The 21,393-nt window shown below is 56.0% G+C and overlaps 1 protein-coding gene across 1 annotated transcript in view; it reads right to left on the bottom strand.

Annotated features, from left to right (window-relative positions):
* Nucleotides 1–343: 343 nt before the first annotated feature.
* The window catches only part of FAM53B (family with sequence similarity 53 member B), a 72,278-nt gene continuing 51,228 nt past the window's right edge, over nucleotides 344–21,393 (bottom strand). The window contains exon 4 of the mRNA XM_007936900.2: nucleotides 344–715. Within this exon, the coding sequence (XP_007935091.2) occupies nucleotides 344–715 (372 nt within the window). The remainder of the gene's footprint in view (nucleotides 716–21,393) is intronic.

The raw sequence follows: 21,393 nt of genomic DNA, 5'->3' as shown, positions 1-21,393 counted from the left end.
GCAGGGTGCTGGGGTGCTCCTGCCCAGCAGCCCATGACAAGAAGGGGGTGAGAAGACCCAAACCCAGAAGCTGCTGTTGGCTACAGTAGTTGCATGGACCCGAGTCCGCAGTGGGAGGCTGGCACTCCACGGCGGCTTGGCCAGGTCAGCACAGGGCTGGGGGACTGGCAGGGATCAGTCGGCACTCAGGGAGTGGCGGGGGGAGCCTTTCTCTGGGCCCAACACCTTCTGGGGAAACTCCCGTCAGGCCCAGGCATGAGGCTCCGTGCCCTGAGCTCCCACCTGGTGCCGAGGGAAGCCATGGATCCCAAAGTGTGCTCCGCCCGGCCAGGGCCTGTGGCCCTCAGTTGTTCTCTATCTGCTCAATGTCCAACTCGCCATCCAGGGAGCAGAGGCCTCTTCCCGCTGCCCCGCGGTCCCGCCAGGCCAAGGATGGCTCTTCCCCCCGGCCGCAGTCCTCATCCAGGGTACAGCCACCATCTGCCTCCTCGCAGGACAGCTCCTCTTTGCTGGCAAGGTGGTCGTTGAACGAATGGGGCGGTGGCTCGAGGATCGGGGTCCCGGCTGGGGTCCTGCCCCCAGTGCTGGCAGAGGAGGCCGAGAGCAAGGTGGTCCAGGAGCGAGTGCTGCTGGTGTGGAGGGTGAAGGGGCTGGGGGGGCCACAGTCCTCCATCCCGGCACTCAGGCAGCTGAGGCTGCTGAAGGTCTGACAGTTCTATGGAAGAAGCAGACACGGGCTACTGAGAGCCACGCTCTCCCCGAACCCCAGAAGCCATGCCCCACAGAGCCAAGCCACACCCCAATCCTGGCCTCCACCATCTGGGCCTGCCCAGGGTCCGCCAGCAGCTTCCTCATGGAGAAATAACCCCGGCCAAGCAATACACAAACCTCTGTGCTAATAAAGACATGAAAAATTCTGTTCCTCAACTATTAAACTGGCAAAGAACGTCCAACCAACACAGCCCAGTTCTGGTTTTACTGTGGCCTGTTTCACGGAGGTTACGTGTGCACCCTCCTTGAAGGTAGTTTGTAAGAACTCATCAGATCCCTTGACAGGGCAGTCTCAGTGCTGGGACTTTTATCTTAATAATGCAGCATGCACTCAAACATTCAACAACGTGGGTATTCCCAGTCATGCTGTCATATGAAAAGAGGCCAGCTCATCTCTGTGATCTGGAACGTGCCGTCCAGGAGGGGACACAACACAGCTACGAGGGAGCACAGTGGTTAAGCGCTCAGCTGCTAACCAAGAGGCTGTGGGGTTCAACCCGCCAGCTGTTCTGTGGGACAAAGATGAGAGTCTGCTTCCATAAAGACTGGTGGTGGTGTTACATGCCATCGAGTTGGATCTGACTCAGAGCAACGCCTCCTTGGGTTTCCAAGGCAGTATCACTATGGAAGTAGATTACCCAACCCCCCTTCCGCAGAGTGGCTGGTGGGTTTGAACCGCCAGCCTTCTGGTTAGCAGTCAAGTGCCTTAGGCACTACGCTACCAGAGCTCCTTCCCTCAAAAACCCTGTGGGGCAGTTCCACTCTGTCCTCTAGGGGCACTGTGAGTCGGAATTGACTCCATGGCAGTGGGTGTGGTTTGGGCTTTGCTTCCACAAAGATCACAGCCTTGGACATCCCATGGGTCAGAATCAACTTGGTGGCAATGGGTGGTGCGAGGGTTAAATGCCTGACTGATCACTGAAGGGCCATTTGAACCCACCCATGGCTCGGCGGGGGATGACCTGACGGGTCCCTCCTCTAAAGACTCAGCTTAGGAGACCCTGTGGGGAGGTTCTGCCCTGTCACATGAGGTTGCTATGTGTTGAAGTTCCCTTGATGGCTGTCGACAAGAACAATAACAAACCAGCCATGCACATAACACGGGCGCAGGGGCACGCCTGCTGGGAGCCTGGAAGGGCTGAGCTGACAGCCTAAACCCAGTGCACATCACAACCATCCGGGGAGCCCATCCAGAGACACTGGTCGTCTGGGTGGAGTCGACTGGCAGCACCCTCACCAGGTACTGCAATGGCGGTGCTGCCTCACTGGGCTGAGGGCCCACACCTTGCTGACTCCCGCAGGGCACTCAGCTGCCCCAGGATGAAGTTCCTTCATCCATAAGCGGCAGTGATGGTCCCTGCCTATCTTGCAGGGTCCCTGCCCACCTGGTGCTGGTGGCCTGTGCAGGGGCCCTGCCAGTGAGCAGTGTAAACACGTCCAGAGGACGGTGGGGGCTGACATGCATGTGTGTCCCACTTGGGAAGCTCAAGAGCAACATGGCAGGCCCGGCACACGCACAGTGGAGTCGGTTACTCACCTGCTGTCAAGCAGAGCACAGAACCCGGCCTCTGTCAGAGATAGAGTCCCATCCGGGAGTTCCAACCGGAACGTGGCCCAGCAGCAGTGGGGACTGAGGTGCGACAGCAAGAGGCACCCGCGCCTGCCCCGGTGACCTGGGGCGTGTGTCCTGGCTGCAGGGTCTGCTGTGAGCCCTGGGTTGTCCCTGCCACTGGTCAAACGCCCACTCCCGAGGCCAGATCACAGTGCTTCCCCAGGGCCCTATCTCATCAACGGCTAGTGTCTGCCTGTCATTCTGAAACGAACACGGCCACTGATGGCACAGGAGCGTGCTGCAGAGACGGGCCAGCACACCCATCCCGGAGGCGGGGCCCAGCGCCGACACGTGCACCGTGGGCAGGCACACAGAAAACACGGTGCACGCCCAGCGGGGGGGAGGGGCTCACTCTTCCTGAGAACTATGGGTGATGGCGCCGGTGGGTGAGCTGGGAAAGGTGGAGGCTGAGGTGCTGGGGTTCTCTGGAGGGAGCACCAGCTCTGATGAGAAAAGGGCTGACCCATCAGGCAGGACGAAGATGCTGCCTCACTGGGCATCCCTGATGCTGACCCCCACGGCTCCCGCAGGAACACTGGGCTGTAGGAGGAGTCATGAGACCTGGTCAACTCAGACCACAGTAGTTCCCATCCCAGCAAAGGGGCGGAGTCAGTGCCTCATGCAAAATGGCCCCCAGAGCCCCTGCAGTCCAGATCAGGCTGGGGGGACCAGCAGCTCTCAGCCACAAACCCAGACACTTGCAGTGGAAGGATCCCCAAGGCCCCCCTGCCTCTCCCCAGGCTCCTGAATGTCTAGACCTGAGCCAGGGCAGGAGACACTGGGAGGGGCAACAAAACAGGGAGAACGGCCCAGCCTGCAGCCAAGTAACAGGTGGGACCATGGCCTCCAACAGCCATCTTGTTCTGTCTGGAATTGGGGCCTTTCATGTGGCTATGCGACTCGTCACCAGCAAACCAGAGACGCCCTTGCATCCCCACCCCCCACCCCTCAGCAGCACCTGGGCCAGTGCCACCTGGGTGGCCTGTTTGGATTCTGCACTTGCACCCCAGTGAAAGCCAAGGCCCTCAAGTCAAGGCCATGTCTGAGCCCCGGCTGGGCCTGACCAAGTTATACCCTCCTCTGCTGGGAAGCTGCAGGCCTTGGGCTCTGGCCGTGCAGGAGCGCTTCCTCCCAGAGTAGGTGTGTCCACCAAGACAGAACTCTCCAAGCAGCAGAATGTACCAGGCTGTGAGAACGGTAACAGCCTGGAACGTTCCTAAGTCTCCACTTGTGCCAGAAGCTGTCAGAGAAACCACCAAGCATGAGGCTGTCATTTCCTGGGGTTTTTAACTGCCTCAGAAGAGCACAGAGGCCAGGACATGCTCTCGACCTGTCACTAATCTGTCCGTGGCAGATCTCACAGGAAGCCGCCTGGCCCTGGCCCTGGGGCAGGGCTGTTTCTCCTCCCAGGTTGCCCCACATCAGGACTGTGTCCACTAGGTGCCCTGTAGGGGCTGGGGTGGCCTGAGCGCTGCTGGTACGGTCACTCTCCCCACAATGGCTCATGCACAGGACTGATAAGGCCTCCTGGCAAGGCTGTACCCCTCCCACCTTATCTTCTTGTCTTAGGCTGTGTCCAGCCCCATTTCCAAGCCAGACGATCAACCACTTGCCCGGTTGACAAGTACCCTCCTAAAAAGAGATCAAGAGATGGCCCCATGCAGCCTGTCTCTGTGACACTCACCTCTGGACCCATGAAAGACAGCCCTTGTGAGCAGGCCTGCGCCCCCACCCCTAGGAATATGAGAAACTCAGCCACAAGGCCCAGATGGGGAGCGAGGCTACGGAGGCCAGAAAATGGGAAATGGAATTGCCCAGGTGGCCTCGGGGCCAAGTGTGATTTGGTGCTGGACCCTCGAGGCTCCCCCAGTAGAAGATTCTGGAATCAAACTGTGCCGGGTAGGTCGGTAACATCTAAGGATAACGTCCTGTTACCCTGATATCCTGTCACCGTAAGGATGCACCTGCCCCATGCTGCTGCGTCCTCAGCTCACTATAGGGGCCAACAACATCATGCCAGCAGGTCATCCCCTATCCTGGAGCTCAGGCCAGAGACACTCTCAAGGGTCCATCTCCGTCAGAGTGCAAAGGATAACGGTTCGCTCCAAATGTCTGAAATCCTCAACCTGGTCCAGGAGCCACTGCCCCAGCACCTGCCCGCCCCTAGGAAGTCAGCCTGGGCCACCTCCACTCTAGTGGCTCTCTGGGGCCCCCGCTAAACAGCCCTGGAGACCCCTTTTGTTTTTTCTCTGTGCACTGTGGCTCTGTCCGATAACTCTAGGGCCCAAGGCCCTGCTGGAGACAGGGCCAAGTAGGAAATGACCCATGGTCCTGGCAGGTCCGGGAGAATGAGTCCCTGGAGCAGCCTGTCCCTGGGCACAGCACCCAACAGCCTGGGCCCCTCTACTCATGCCCCACAGGCTGTCTCATGGCAGACACTACTACTGCACCAGGCTCAGGTGGCAGAAGCCCTGCCTGACACAGACAGCATGGCCAAGGGCCTCCCTCCCAACAGAGAACAAATATTATGTCTCTGTGGTGTGTGTTCCGGCCAATGTGCACGCAAGACAGGACTTGTGAAACCACTTCACTCTCATCTTGGTGTGAAGAGAATTCTTTGCCTAACAACAGTCTAAGGACCTTTCCAAAGCACATAGGGCCCTGGCAGGGATCCAGGCTCACGCGACCGTCACTGCTGCAGTCCTCGGGGAGGCAGACCGGGGTGCGCCCAGCATCAGCATCTACTGCCCTACACATAGGAGTGAGGTGTGGAGGTGGGCCCAGTGCTGGCAGTGGGCAGTGAGAACTGGTTCCATTTCACCACCTGGAAGTACCCGAGGGCCCTGTCAGGGCCCAAGGCGATGGGGCTGCGGAGCCCTGGGCCCTCCCAGCCGCCCCAGCAGCTCCTGCCTTTGCTCTAGATATGGGCTTCCATGCAGGATGCACTGGGGGAAAGGGATCCTTTCTGGAAAAGTGAGCAATGGCTGACGGGTTTATCACCTCATTTTGCAGACTGAGGCCAAGGGAGTGGCAGGGACTTGCCTGAGATGGCACTGCTCAGCAGAATGTGTGGTTCTCAGGGCAGGCGGGTGCAGCAGAAAAGCCCAAGCAGGCCTAGTCAGCATGCAGTTTAGCGGTGCCCACTGGGGGATCCTGGCCAATCACCCAACTTGTGGATGTCAGTTTCCTCATGTGTAAAATGAGGCTCAGAAGGGCCCAAGACAAAGTCACAGAAATTGCCTGGAGGGTCAAGTATAAGGAGACCATGTAGGTGCAGACCAGTGCTGAGCAGAACTGAGCTCCCCTCTGCCCACCCTGCCCTCATCCCACTAGGCCTGGGCTCTCTCTGGACAGCAGTGCAGAAGGGGGCCTGGGGTGCAGCTATTGGCACAGAACCTACGCTACAGATGGTCAAACCCAACTTCCCCTTTGAACAGAACCTGGTTTCAAGAACAAGAAGATACACCAGCAACACAGAAGATAAGACTATCTAGGAATTAAGTTCCAAGAACTGCAAAACCAATAGGAAGAAACCTCTACAGAACAAACTGAGCTTGAACAAAGACAGAGAGAGCAAGCGCGTGTCACACGGACAGGAGACTCAATGTCAGAGAGCTGCAGACCTCCCAAAAGTAACGTCTCAGTCTAGTATAAGCCCAATTTAAAACACCACCAGCAGCCATCCCCTCTGCCTCTCTTTAGACAAGTGGATCCTCACGTTTCTATGGAAAAAGAAACAAGTGGGCTGAGTCTGTGAGGGAGGAGGAGGAGGAGGAGCCCCGCTGAGCCATCAAAGCAGGGCCCTGGGCCGTGAGCAGGGAGAGACTGAGGAGGCACAAGACGGTGCTCTGAAGCAGACCAGCTCAGCACATGGCAAAGGGGTCTCAGCGGGGAGGGAGGGACAGAGTTTCCCCGCGTGGTGCTGGGCAGCTACCTGAGAAAAACTAAGGTTAGCTTCATAGTCACACGACAGACCACAGAGTCCCAAATAAAACTGAAGCACCAGAAGGAAACGTAAGAGAACTCCTTTCTTGGGGTAGAAAGGACTTTGTGAGACGCAAAAACCCAGAAGCCATAAAAGAAAAAGCCTGTGATACATTTGATAAAACCCTATGCATGCCCCCAAATGCCGAAAGCTCTGATGGGAATGAAATGGGCACAGCCACTCTGGGAAAGGTTGGCACCTCCTCAGGCTGCCCCTCCAAGGAGGCTGGCGTGTCCCCAGGACGCTGAACAGATTTCAGTGGAACTTGCAGACTAAGACAGAGTAGGAACAAAGCCCTGGCAATATACTCCTACACATGAGCGTGAACACCCTCTGGGTCCCCACAGTCCTGTCTATAACCGAACACGGGGATGCTGCAGAACCAGGGATGGTTCATCCTGTGCGCACGGGGTCACCACGGGTCAGGGCTGACGCAGCGGCACCCAACAGCCATCCACGCTACAATCACCACGGGTCAGGGCTGACGCAGCGGCACCCAACAGCCATCCACGCTACAATCACCACGGGTCAGGGCTGACGCAGCGGCACCCAGCAGCCGTCCACGCTACAATCACCACGGGTCAAGGCTGACGCAGGGGCACCCAACAGCCATCCACACGGGTCAGGGCTGACGCAACAGTACCCAACAGCCGTCCACACTGCAATCACCACGGGTCAGGGCTGATGCAGCGGCACCCAACCGCCATCCACACTACAATCACCACGGGTCAGGGCTGACGCAGAGGTACCCAATAGCCGTCCACACTACAATGTGGATGAAGCCGGAAAACTTGCCAAATGAAGGAAGCCACACACCACAGAGCACGTATTATATGACTATTTAGGACACAGCCAGACGGGTCTGTAGAAACAGCAAGTAGATTAGTGGCTGCCAGGGGCTGGGAAAATGGTGGTTTAGAGGGGGATAAGAAGTAACTGAGAATAGATCTTGGGGTTTCTTTTTTGGAGGATGAAAACATTCTAAATATTGATGGTTATGGTTTTGCAGCCCTGTGAATATACTAGAAACCACTGAATTGTACACTTTAAGGGAATGAATTGTGGGTATGTGAGTTATAACTCAATAAAGCTGTTCAATGCCAAGAGAAAAAATGAAGAGCAAACTGTGAATGAATACCTGCAACTCATCTCACAGGCAAAAACCCATGTTCCCTATATACAGTTGAGAACAAAACCACCAACAAATCAATTTTTCAAAATGGGTGAATGAACAGAAGAACACAGAAGAAACAGCCAAGCTGCCTCTAAACGTACGAAGAGATGGCAAGACAGGAGGGGCAGCTTTGCTTTGACGCAGCCAACTCCTGAAGGCTGGCTACCTCAGCAGCCCGCTGAGCGGGATCTGCACGGCTCACTCTCCTGCACGGGAAAGGAGAAGAGCCACAAAGCAAAATGCCCAGTCTCTCCGAGTTTCCAGAATTCTGAGGAACAAGTAAAGCGGCTCACCTGAGGGACAGGGGAGAGGGCGGACGGGGTGAGAACTTACGCTGCATATAGCTTTAATTGTTACACCATGCCAACGCACTACCTGGAAAGTAGTGTGTGGGGGGGGCGGTAAGAGGAAGGGACACCAAGTGAGATGAAGACAATGACTCAGAGCTCAGAATCCTACTCAATGATCACTTACCTTTTCCAAAAAAGAAGCCCCTCTCAATCTGCACATGAAGTATTTTGGACATTTCTCCAGTCTCCTTTTCTCCTTATTGGTTAAGAACAAGGCTTATGCATTTTTCAAAATGGCACCATGAAAGACCATATGGACAAGCAAACCCCCACCCCAGGCCCTGCACTTGCTAATCGCCACATTCCACAGGGATCCCACACAAGGTCAAGAAGGGCTGACACAGCCAGGTACCTGTCAGACACCTGCATGGGGTGGGGAACTAGGCTGGCACTCAATGGTGGTGAGACCTTCCATAAACCAGCTATTGTCACCTTCGACTCCCAGAGACCCATGTGTGTCAGAGCAGAACTGTGCTTCAGAGAGCTCTCAAGGGTCCTGCTTCTTCGGAAGTGGGTCACCAGGCCTTGCTCCACAGAACACAGCCCTACCCTGCCTCTTTGTGGTGGTGGTCAGGTGCTGTCGAGTCAGCTCCAACTCATAACTATGACCCTGTGTGCAACGGAACAAAACACTGCCTGGTCCTGTGCCAGCCTCACAATCCTTGCCACACCTGAGCCCATCGTTGCAGCCACTGTGTCAATCCACCTTGTTGAGGACCTTCCTCTTTTTCGTTGACCCTCCACTTTACCAAGCATGCTAACCTTCTCCAGGGAATGGCCCCTTCTGACAACATGACCAAAGTAGATGAGACCAAGTGTGACCGTTCTCGCCTCCAAGGAGCATTCTGGCTGCTCTTCCAGGACAGATGTGTTCGTTCTTCTGGCAGGCCATGGTACTTTCAGTATTCTCTGCCAGCACCACAACTCAAAAGTATCAACTATTCTTTGGCCTTCCTTATTCGTTGTCCAGCTTTCACATGCATATGAGGGGACTGAAAATACCATGGCTTGGGTTCAGTACACTTTAGTCTTCGAAGAGACATGTTTGCTCTTCGGCACTTTAAAGAAGTCTTTTGCAGCAGATATGCCCAGTGCAATACTTGGTCTGATTTCTTGACTGCTGCTTTCATCGGTATTGATTGTGGAATCAAAATGAAATCTTTCACAACTTCAATCTTCTATTTATCACGATGCTTATTGGTCCAGTTGTGAGGATTTTCATTTTATGTTGAGGTATAACCCTGCCCTCTTTGGTTCTGCCAAACCCCTCACACCCTCTTGACTTCAGTGACAGGCATGCCCAGAGCTGCCCTGAACAGCCGAGGTCCAACCCTGACCAGCTCCCTCCAGGGTCTAAGAGACTGAAGGTGTGGACTTCAAGGCATACGCCTGGTATGAGTGCCTAGGCCAGGGCTGAGCAATGTTTTCGAGTGAGCAAAGGTTGAAAACGTGATCCGCCGTGTGGGTGGACGTCTGGGTCTGCATGAGGACTGGCATTTCCTAGGCATGTTATGCAATTTGACTTATCTCCCCATCTGTAAATGGGGACATGAGGTGCCCACAGGGCTGCAATGAGGCGGGAGTAAGGTCACACACAGGGTACGCCTGCCAGCAGGGGTTACAGACCAGTGACCAACCACACCAGTAACCTGAGAAGCCCTGGGCTGAAGCAGTGCAGGGTCCCATCAGGAGACTGCCCTGGCCGAGGAGGGAGCACTGTTGGGGCAACGATAAGGCTCAACCCAGCCCGGCATGGCCAGCATGTCCCAGCATGCCCGGGCTGGGCAGATGGCCACAGACATGCCTGCTGGGGGCAGGTGTGGCAGGACATCCCTGGACACATTCCACTCCTCTGGGTTCCACTGTCTCCTGCCCCCCACTACCCTGTGGGACCAGAGGAGAGTAGTGGGGATAGAGTAACCACTGAGCCTGGAGTGCTATTAGGGGATGCCTCAATCAGGCATGACCTCACCTACACCACCTCTTTCAGCTCCCCTTCCTGGCCCAACATCCACACCACAAGTCCCAGGTCTGAAATGCCACTGGACAGGGCCTGCATCCAGACTGGGAGGCCTGGCTCGGAGGCCAAGCTCTGCCTGGCACTCTAGCAGGTCTTAGGCTCTCTTGGAGCCTGCTTCCCCAGGGACAAGGACCATCTGGACACACAAGAGCCAAAGGTGTGAAGATCCGGGAGGCCTTGCCTGTGCTTGCTGGATTTCTGGACACTGTGACCACCAGCTCTAGGCACTCTACAACCATACTGCCGAGGACAGCCAGGGAGACACCCCCTAGCACAGGGGCTCCTAGGCCCCAGGGAGTGGGGGGGAGCGTATCACTGTTCCCTCCTGGCCAGCAGAAGGTCTGGATGCCGTCGCAGACAGGTGCCAGCAGACGTCATCTCAGAGCTCCAAAAAGACTCTGAGGGTCCATCTTCAATGGCAGTGGGATGCCACCTGGAGTGTGCTCAGATGCTCTCTGGCTAAGTGACTTCAGACGGGTCACTTCAGTCATCAAAGCCTTGGTGTTCCCTGCGTGAGGGGACTCATGTTGCCGACAGGGCAGGGTGGTCGTGTGGATGAAGGTGGGGAGGCTGGGTATGCGTAGGCAGCTGACCACAGGCTCTAGACAGGCTGGCCAGGGCTGGCCCAGGTCCTCTGACTTCACCACAACTGTAGGTTTCCTGATAGGCTTTCTTCCAGTTCCCTTTTCCTCCTCTGTTCATTACAGTGGGAACATTTGGCTGGGTGGACACACAGCACCTGCATCTCAAGATATCTAGAAGCCCCCAGAAGCCTGCTTGGGGCTGTGTACCTGACACAGTATACCCGCTCCCCCATTATTTCTCATTTCACCCCGAGAGACAGGTGCTGCTACCATCCCCATTTCACACATGGGGAGACCAAGGATGGCTTGGGCAGACACCTACAGGGGGCAGTGGCGGACCAGGCCCACAGCCACCTCTGCCTGTTCACAGCCTGTGGCTGTCACCTCCACCACGTGGCTACCAGGAAACCCAGAACTGGGCACCACAGAGATCCAACCTAATTTCTACTGAGTTGGCTGGCAATTATTGCTTGCTACTTATAGGGGATCCTGAACTCACATCTAAGGCCCTTGGGATTGGTCTCCCCAAAGGGCGGCAACAGACGGAGCGCCTCAGCAAACCCTGGGCACAGTTGCTCTCTTCACACACCCTCCTGGCTTTTCGTGGGGCATGCCGAGCATACAGCCTCCCAGGCCGTGGACACTGCCTCAGCCTACACTGGGGCCATCTTTGTGTCCACTCACCAGCCAAGCCCCAGCTGAGGAAGGGGTGGGCAGCACCAGGACAGGGAAGACACCAAGATGGCCCGTGAGGGACGTGTGGGCCTGGCACTGTCCCACGTCACTCTTTGTGTCAAAAATTTCTTCATGTGTAAAAAACTGACAAGGCTGGGGTGCAGTAAATTCTCTTGTCATCCCACAAGTACCAGGGTTACAAATGTATTCTAAGGAACAGACAAATCACAAATAAAACTCGATAATTCATGAGGCTCAAATGTACTTCGAGTCCCAGGACTGGGTGTCTGCTATGGGCCAGGTGCTGCACAAGGCACTTTAATAACACGGTCACCTCACGTGTTCCCCAAGCCCCAGAGTGAGTGCTAGCGTTCCTAGAGATGAGGAAACTGAGGCATCTGCTAAGTCACACAGCTGGTGGGTGCAAAGTCCAAGATTGTTTCCCATCTGAACAAAATGCCATGCACACACACACACACACACACGTATACACACGTGCATATACAACTTCATGCATGTGTGTATACACAAGGTGCATACCCTTGTATGTATGCATTCATACACATGCACACACGGGCATGTACACACACACATGCACCCATGTGCACTTACACATCCACACAAATGGGCACATGCATATACACACACTTGTGCACACGCATGTACGCACCCTGCAAACCAGACATGCAATGTTCATCAGAGGAAGGAGCCACTGATGGGTTGTGCTGGGTGGGCATTGGCAGATTAGCCAATCCTGTTATACGCATAAGGACACTGGCCCTGCCATGAGTTTGTCAACAATCTGCTGTACAAGAAGGCCAAGGGACCCTAACGAGCCCTGGGCCCCCAATGGAGAGAGGAAGAAAGCCAGAGCTGTGCACGTGACAAACCCAGTGACGGCTTCTCCTTCTGCCACCCGCACCCTTGAGAACAGTTGTGCAAAAACAGGCCAGTGGCCAGGGCCAGTGGTGAGGGTGCAGGGATTCTGGCACTACAGGTGGGCTGCCTGGCTCAGCCCAGGTGCCACCTGCTCGTGCCTGGCGCCTTCCCTCTGCAGGAGAACCAGCCTGGGGCATGGGTGTCACCCTGGGAGCCTGACATACAGACATGATGGTCAGGACTGGCTAGGTCCTTTGATGGCAATGTCCCTGATGTCCCCATGTAAGCAAGACCTTGTGGGTCAGTACTACCCCCACGTGCACATGCAATTACTCAGTTCCCCCCCATGTGTGCACTCAACATCCTGCACACACAGTCGACCCCCAAGCGTGCATGCAACCCCCCATGCACACACTCAATCCCCTGGAGCGCACTCGACTCCCCACATGAACACGCAATTATTTGGTCCTCCCACACGTGCACTCAATTACCCCCACGTGCACACTCAACACCCCACATGCACACTCAACCCCCACGTGTACACACAACCCCCACCATATACTTGATTCCTATCTCATGCACACTCGACCCCACTCACACACACACTCAATTCCCTGGAGTGTAGTCAACCCCCCTTGTATATATTCGACCGCCCCACATGTGCACAAGCTGAAGACCAACTCCTAAAAGAAGGAGTGGCCTTCTCTCTCTTTCACACTTAACACTGGTTCTCGGTGCAAAACTAAAAATAAGCCACAACCCTTCCCCATAATTTTCTAGGCAGTGTGAGGGTGAGTCTAGAAACCCCCGTCCACAGGACACGATGCTCCCCTCGGCTGCCAGCCCAGCCACTTTCAAGTTTCCTTGGGCCACCCCGCTTTCTTTAATCTTCGCATTGTCTCCTTTAAGTGGAAACCTCAGTGCTTCTGTGAAATCAAGAAAAACGGACATTCCCGACGGTATTGTGGGGCCTGTCGCAATGGAATCTTGCACGCACCCCTTTTCTCTATTAGCTTGAGATGATCGTAGAGAAAAAAGAGCGGGAGAAAGAAAAGGACACACAAAACACTAACAAAAAAGGCCCGAAATCAAGGCAGCCCTTGTCCACTCGCCCGCCTCCTGAAAGAAGTCTCGCTGGTCATCAGCCTGAGGTGCCCAGACAGAGAATGGCGGCATCCAGCTGAAAGCAAGCAGGCAGCCCCTGGATGACCATGAACAAAATTAATGCAGCTGCAAAAAGCCCGTTTCTCTGAGAAGTGGGGTCGGCCACTGCAGCCCAGGCCCCTCTGTGAGCTCCCAGTGGCTGTCACCATTCACCGCTTGAAGGGGGCAAAGCCAGTTCCCACTTTCCTAGCAAAACAGCCTACAGCCGTGAAAGGCTCCATTCCTGCCCAATCCCCAAACAGAGCCCTGAGAGGCTGGGCGACTCTGCCAGTTAAGGCCTGTGTCCACGGGCCTTTCTCACTCTCGTTTCCATCCCTCCAGCTACACTGTGTCCCCTGACGGCATGGTTTGTTCATGTCCCTGGCCTCCAGGGCCGCCACCCCACACTGGGCTAATTAGAACCTTGGTGCCCTAGCAGGCTGCCCTGTGGAGGAGAGAAACAGATGGCTCAGGAGACAGGCATGCCTGTGGGTGCTGCCCATGGCTCCACGGGGTAGGCAGGTCTCAGGCCACCACCCCTCCTCAGAAGCAAAGTGTCTGGACGGAACACAGCCCTGCTTGGGTCTCTGGAATGTTCTAGAGTGTGTGTGCCAGAGCACTCCAAACCTGCTGGGGACAGTGGGGCACGTCTGGCTTGGTGGGTGTGAGCCAGCAGGCGCCCCTGCCACTTGCACAGCTGCACTCCTGGCTGACACGACTCACGCGGCCTTTCCCGGCTCCCTCACTTCACCATCCCCCAGTGCCAACTCCAGGCACTCCATGGGTCACTGCCCAGCCATCCCCTGCAGCCTGGTCACCCAGCCCCTCTGGGCATTGTGCTCCAGCCTCTGGAGCCCTTGGATCGGCATCCTTACCACCACCGGGCGGCTCCTGCCCTGATGTGCATTAAAACTGGGGTGGCACCTCTGCTCCTGCAGAAACTCCAGTTAATCCTGGCTGAGCTATCCTGCCCTCAGCTTCTCCCAAATAATGGCGGCATACTCGCGCCCCTGAGGGTTTATGCCTCTAGGGAGGCGACCCCCTGGACTGCAGGGAGAGGGCATGGAGATCGGGTTCCAGGCTGACTGGGAAAGCTCTGTCTACAGAGATCAGCAAAGCCCAAGTCTGAGACTTGGGGACACATGGTGACAGGAGGGGGAGGGATGCAGGAGGGAACTGCCTGGAGGGCAGGAAGACAGGAGGATGAAGTGGGGAGGTCCCTCTGCCGTGTGGCCCAGTACTGCCCAGACCATCTGCCCCCATGGCACGGGGGTTACACTGTTGGCACTGGGGATCCCCAAGAGCCTTTCTCTCCCCCAGATAGAAGGAAAGAAGCTATACGAGTGTCTACTCACAGATCAGCAGCCAGGCCCATGCGGCAGGACTCCAGCAGTGGCCACTGGGAAGAAAGGGCTGGGCCACAGGGTGACAGGACAGTGGCCAGGCTCCCCTCAATGGGGACCCAACAGTGCCCTCGATCCTGGCGTGTGCGGAAAGGGCAGCCAGGGGCTCTCGGGTTCCCTGGATGCCTCCCGGGAACCGTATGCCCGTGCAGGCTGCTGAACAAGGACAGGGCTACAGGCAGGGTTCAAGGTGCCATAAGCTAGAGAGCATTCCCAGAGCTGCTGCTTATATACGGTAAGCAGACCGCATACCCAAAGGCAGCCAGGTACTCAGCTGCTTACAGTAGATTCTACCATGGAGTTGATTACCAGTCTCGTCATGGGGACTACTACATCCAGCTGCCCAGCCACTCAACCAAGCCTAGCCAAGTTGACATAAAAAATCCCCAAGCACAACAGGGCATCACCCATGAGCATGAAGGGGGTGGTCACAAAACCATCAGCCATTATCCTCCCCCTTCTGACAGGCACTCTGTCCTCAGTTCCTGGGGACATGGATCAGGTGTGGAGAGCACAGGAATCCACGAGGGGCCCACAAAGCTGAGGCCGCACCTCCAGCGTGAGAGATGCTGGGCCACAGCTCCACGCTCCGCAGGCCAGGCCCATCCCTGCAGCACACCTGAGGTAGCACGAGAGCCCCCTCTTTGCCACTGCCCAGTTCAGAAAGATCGGACTGCTTGTCTGAGACCACACACAAACCTGAGCAGGGATGGCCAGCCCAGGGAGGCCTCTCACTCCAGTCGACTGGGGTGGGGGGACTGGGTGATGCTGCCCCGGGTGACTGTCATGACTCAGGGCAGGGGGGCGGGCAGCGCTGGCATCTAGTAGGAGAGCCAGGAGTCCCCCCAGTGATCACCCAACGCCAGCCATACGGAGAAAACCTGCCCAGCCCCAATGCCACAGCTTCTTCCTCTCATCTTCTGGAAACAGCTCTTTCAGGCATTTGCCAAGGCCTTCCAGAATGTTCCCACTGTGGCTTCCACACGGATGACCTGCATTCGCTCCGGCCCGACCGGCATGACCTCTAGGGCTGAGGCCTGCAGTTCTCAGCGGGACCCGACCAGGAGCCAGGAGCGAATGGCAGCGAATGGGGCTGCTTTTCTAGCTGGTGGCCCTGCACCTGGGCTGTCCCCTTCTTGGAAGAAGGATCGGCTCCCAGGCTGTCACACCACCACCTTTCAACCCCTCCCTTCTGTCATCAGCCAGGCACTGTAGGAAGGCTGGGCTGAAGACAGGCCATCTGACAGCGGCCCCCACTTCCCTCCCCATTGGTATGCTGGGTCTCTTCCGAGTCCTGGCAAGTCCTCATGCCAACCATGAAACAAGAAAGAGATGGCACAACCACACAAATGGGGAAACTGAGTCTCAGAAGGAAGGGGTCAGGCTTCTGCTCTCTGCAGGCCATCCATCACAGCAGGGGCCCCCCAGGACCTCACTGGAGTGAGACAGCAGCAGCCTGAGACGAGTCAGGGAAATGTTCTTGGCTCCAGCAGACACCCAGTAGGAGCTTTACAACCCGAGTAATGGCACTGGGCTCAGGCCACCACTCTCTACAGTCCTGGAAGGTGACCACGGAGGCATCAGCAAGCAGCACAGAGCCGTATGTCAGCAGGGCCGGGGATGGGAAAGGAAGTAGGTGTGGGCAAGGAGAAAATCAACAGGAACTGCACTTGGAACAAGCTGGTGACGTGGACCAAGGCCTCACTGCCACCCAGCCTTCCAATGCAGAAAATCTGCTTCCCTCTGCCGGGCAAAACGTTGCCCTTCCTCCTCAGAAGGCCCTCTTTCTGGGAGCACCGTGGGCTCCGAGCTCCTCGAGGTGAAAGAGATCCCAAGGATTCTAGACTCTGGGAACACTGAGCGCGAAAGCATAGGCTGTAGCGTGGCAAAGTGCCAAGCCAGGGGTAGGACACTCCAAAATGAGGGGGCCTAGGGCCCTGGTCGCCTCCAGATCACATGCCCAGTGTCCACACACCTGTGTTCCACCGTGAGAGGAGGACACGGTCAGGGCTGGATGAGCTCAAACCTGCTGGGGCCTGGTCAACTCCACTCCTGCACCCTTCACTGCCCCATCTGCAAAATGGCAACAGTCTCTCTGACCGTCCACCTGGAAAGACTGCCATGAGGCTCCCGAAGGGCAGGCCCACAAGAATAGCACAAGGCTGCACTTCACACGGGACTGCCCGGTGCACCCACCAGCACAAGGTGAGCAGTGCTCTACAGAGGAGACGGCAGGCCAGAGAAGTTAAGTCACTCGCCTGAGGTTGTACATTGATGCTACCTGATCTCGGACCCAACCCACCTGGCCACCCACTGGGGGCACCTCTTTCCACAGAGGAGCCAAGGTGGGATCAGCAACTGTGGGAAGCTGCCCTGAGCGCCGTGCAGCGTCACTGGAAGGAATGCCTGCCAGGACGGGAGAGCTACCTGGAGGCTCAAGACGAGGCTGTGCAGATAGGATGGGGCCAGTGGGACAGGGAGCCAAGGGGAAGGACAGCAGCAGAGCAGTAGGCGGCCAGGGTCTACTCACTGCTCTGTCATCAACTCAGTGGCCTTGGGCAAAATACCTCTCCTCCCTGGGCCTCAGTTTCCCCAGATGTACCATGACAGCACTGGACAGAGGTCCCTCCAAGCTCTGAGAAGTATGGGCTCCAGCTAGAATGTTCTCCAACTACCTCTTCATCCTCTAAGCTGGGAGCAGGAAAACCAGCCCTGATGGTCTGTAAGTTCCCCTGGTCTCTACCTGGAGGGGAAGGAGCTCTGGTGGTGCAGCGGTTAAGGCCTGCTCTCCCACCAGAGCCTCCTAAACCTAAGAGAATCCACCTCGTGTGTTAAAGCCGTCCAGTTGTGGCGTTTCTGTTATAGCAGCACTAGAGAACAGAGACAGAATTTGATAACCAAAAGGTCAGTGTTTGAAGCCTGCCAGCCACTCTGCAGGAGAAAGATGAAGCAGTCTGCTTCCACAGATTGTTGTTGTTGTTATGTGCCGTCAAGTCAGCCCTGACTCATAGCGACCCCTCCTTGGGTTTCCGAGGCAGTATCACTACGGAAGTAGGATTGCCCAACCTTCCTTCCGAGGAGTGGCTGGTGGGTTTGAACCGCCAGCCTTCTGGTTAGCAGTCAAGTGCCTTAGCCACTATGCTACCAGAGCTCCCCTTCCACAGATTACAGCCTTGTAAATCGTGGGGCAGTTCTACTCTGTCCTCTAAGGGCACCATGAGTCCGAATCGACTCCATGGACTTGGTCTGGGCTTTGCTTCTGTACGGATCACAGCCTTGGAAACCCTGTGCCACTCTGTCCTCTAGAGGCACGATGAGTCGGAATCCACTCAACGGCAGTGGATCTGGTTTTCCCGAGAGGAAGGGGTCCCTGGGTAGCACCAACAGTACAAGCCCTTGGCCGCTATTCTGAAGGTTGGGAGCTTGAGGCTACCCAGGGGCCGCTCAGAAAAAGGTCTCATGATCTATTTCCAAAAAACTGTTTTACTCTGACACACGGGGGGTCACCAGGAGGCAGAGTCAACTCCATGGCAATGCAATGGTGTTGTCTAGGCAATCCTTGCTCTGTTCTGGGGCGCCCTCTGACCACCACGTGACCACCAGGACAGGAGGCAGGGTGGTGAGGGCATTGTCCCAGCATGCCACCGAGGCATCAGAAGCTGAGGCGGCCAGGAGAAAGAGCAGCTCTGGCCAGCCCCCGAGGCCACGGCAGTCAGCAGCTGCTTCCCCAACACCCTTCTCCTCCATCACAGCCCTCAGGTGTGCTGACACCTGTGCCTGCACAACTCTGGAGGAGGCCAGTTCTACACCACCTCCCAGACTGAGTATCACCCACGGATGCACACTGTGCACTGGACACCTACCACACACCACACCAACACAGAGAAAGCAAGGTGAGGATCTGTGGGCATGGTCTCCCTGCACACACAAGTTAGCGTGTGCTTTGTCCTCTCCACGGAACCCCTTCAGATCCCAAGGCAGCTAACACTGACTGGCACAACGTGTTCCAGGAACGGGGCATGTCTGACTGTCTCCATTTTCAGGCCCTGAGAAGGGCAGTAACTTGCTCACGGTCCTGCAGCTTGTGCAAAACAGAGCTAGGTGGGAGACCTGGGCAATCTCACTCCCAGGCTTGTTTCCTACCACTGAAGTATTTATAGCATCAAGAGCTGAAGTCATAATAAGATGATGTGGCGACAGGCACAGACGACATAATTATCTACCAGACAACTTTTTTCTAATGGAGCCAGAATATATTATTCTTGGTAATATAATTAAGTCTGGAATAATTTTAAGACACTGTAGGCTCTGCTCTACTCCCAGAGTAAGTGCTAAGAAGACAGACCTCCTTCTACAAGGAAGAACTTTCTACCAATCAGAAAGATGAGGGTAAAGGGGCCTTTTTGAAGGAGACCTGAGTCCACGTCATTGCACTATCCTGACATGACAGGTGTCTTCCACTGCTATTCAGAGACACAGGCATGAGCCCCAGACTTCTATATGCTCTGCTTGGCAACCCATGCTAGATGACGATGATCATGATGATGATGATAGTGGTAATGGGGACGGGGTGGTGGTAGAGGTGGTGATAGTTTTGATGGCAGCAGCAGCAGTGATGGTGACAGAGATGGTAGTGATGTGGTGATGGTGATGGCAGTGGTGGTCATGTTTATGATGCTAATGGAGTTTATGATGGAGGCAGTGGTGGTGATGGTCATGGTAATGTTTATGATGGTAGTGGTGGTGGTAATGGTTCTAATGGTGGTGATGTTTATGATAATGGTGATGGTAGTGATTATGATGGTGGGGATGGTGATGATGATGGTGATGATGAAAGCAGCTACTATCTGCTGAACACCAGTGTGGCCAGATGTGCTATGTGCTTTCCACCATGTGACATATGGGATCTTCACACTGATCCTGTGAGGGATTATTATCCCATGTCAAAAATAAGGAAACTGAGGCTCAGAGGGGTTACCTAGCCAGACAGTAGTGAGGCTGAGATTCAAGCCCTGGTCCACTGGATTCCCAAGGCCCATCTCACGCTACCCCAAGTAACGCCCTCCAGATAAGAAATCCTTTCTTCTGCTGATGATCAATTCCCAGACTTGGTTTCCTTAGAACTAATGCCCAAATTCTTGAGCCAACATCCCTTTGTCACCTGTCACTCTAAAAGATAACGGCTTACTTGAAAGGAAAGGGTTCATCCTAATGTGAGGTTTGTGAAAACCCTTCCTTAACTCACATTATTGAGAGTGAAAGCAAACTTCACAGAACAAGGAAGAACGAAAGACCAGCGGTGGCTGGGAAGGACCTGGGGGTTCTATGCACGGCCCCAAAGCCGAGCTTCAGCAGCAAGGGTGCAGGGCAGCCCAGTGAGCAGGGCAGGGCAACCCCTGCCCAAGGCAAAGCCCTGAGCCTGCCAGTCTGCTTCTGCAACCTTCAGAGATGGGGGGAGGTGGTCCCCAAGCCTTTCCTTAGAACCCCTGGTGTGCTCCATGGCCAGTCTGCTTCCAGAGGGCAGGACCCTGAGCACCTTGATTCAGGCTCCATGTTCTACTTCCACCTGATGTTAAGGTGCAGGGCCAGGATGGGGGGCAGAGCTGGAGTGGCAGGATGACCTCTAGGCCCAGGATGGAGTTGAGGGGGCCACTGAGAGGACACAGGAGAGGCTGCGGCCCAGCCAACCCTGACCTACGGGCAACCCGACAGAGGCAGGGAGGGCAGCCCAAACACCCCAGACCCCACCTCAGTGGCCACTGTGCTTCCTCTCTGGGGCAGTGTCCCACAGGCCACCATCAGTTGACAGCCTGTGTGGAATCTGGCGCAAGGCAGTGCCAGCAGACTGAGCTAGTGATCCTGCCCTCAGCACACACCTAGCTGCCTCTTCCAGGTCAGCAGTGACCCCAGCTTCCCAAGTGCTGACAGGCTGCAGGGATGGCAGGTCCCTCCCAGAGCTCCTGCTGTGACTGGATGAGCCCATTCACAGCTGCAGAAGACTGTCCTTAGCCCACAGGGCCTGCGCCCAGTGTCCTGTGCACTGTGACTTGGGTCTAGCAGCAGGCTCCTGGCTCCTAGCCTCCAGGAAGCCCTTCCAGAGAACACACCTGGGGAGTGTCAGCCCCAGCTAGCCACATCTCAATACAGTGAGAGGGGAAGGAGCACATTTCCTTTCAGGCTGCAGTGACCCCCACCCCCAATCCTTCAGAACCTGCCCCCTCCCACTTGGGTCCCCATGTCTGTCCCAGCCCAAGTCCAGCAGGAGTTGTGGGAGCCTGCTGAGGTCTGTGCACACCTCCACTAAGTACTCAGGTGAAGGCAGGTGTGAACCACAGTGATGGCACTTTGGGCCATCGGTCTTGTCACGCTCACAGCACAGCCACAGCCAACCCTGGTGTGTGGCCCAATTCACATATCAGGAAACTGAGAGACTGGGCGTTGCAGGGTTGGATGCTGCGGGCCTTGGGACTGGTTCATCCATGTAGCTAGGAACAGCCAGGCAGAGCCAGGGCCGGGCAGCTGGGCCTCACATTCCTTTCCCTATTTTCAAGTGGTGCCAAAGGCTGAGGAGGGCTGGGCTGCAGGCTTGTTAGGGGACTGGCTGGCTGATAGCACCATGCGGGTCAACAGCATGGTGGGGTCAGACTTTGGGACCAGACAGTGCCGGGCAGCCTCCTGGGCAGGTCCCTGTCCTTCTGAGCCTCACCTTCCTCATCAGCAGTGGACAAGCAGAGCTCGTCTAGAGAGTCCCAGGAGGAGCAAACAGAACAAGGTGCTTGAGTGTGCTTCAGCAACAC

Source organism: Orycteropus afer, unplaced genomic scaffold (genome assembly GCF_000298275.1).
Source record: "Orycteropus afer afer isolate SDZICR_OR568_19922 unplaced genomic scaffold, OryAfe1.0 scaffold00038, whole genome shotgun sequence".
NCBI lineage: Eukaryota > Metazoa > Chordata > Mammalia > Tubulidentata > Orycteropodidae > Orycteropus > Orycteropus afer.
Note: the sequence above shows the minus strand (reverse complement) of the source record. Positions and strands in the feature narration are given on the sequence as shown.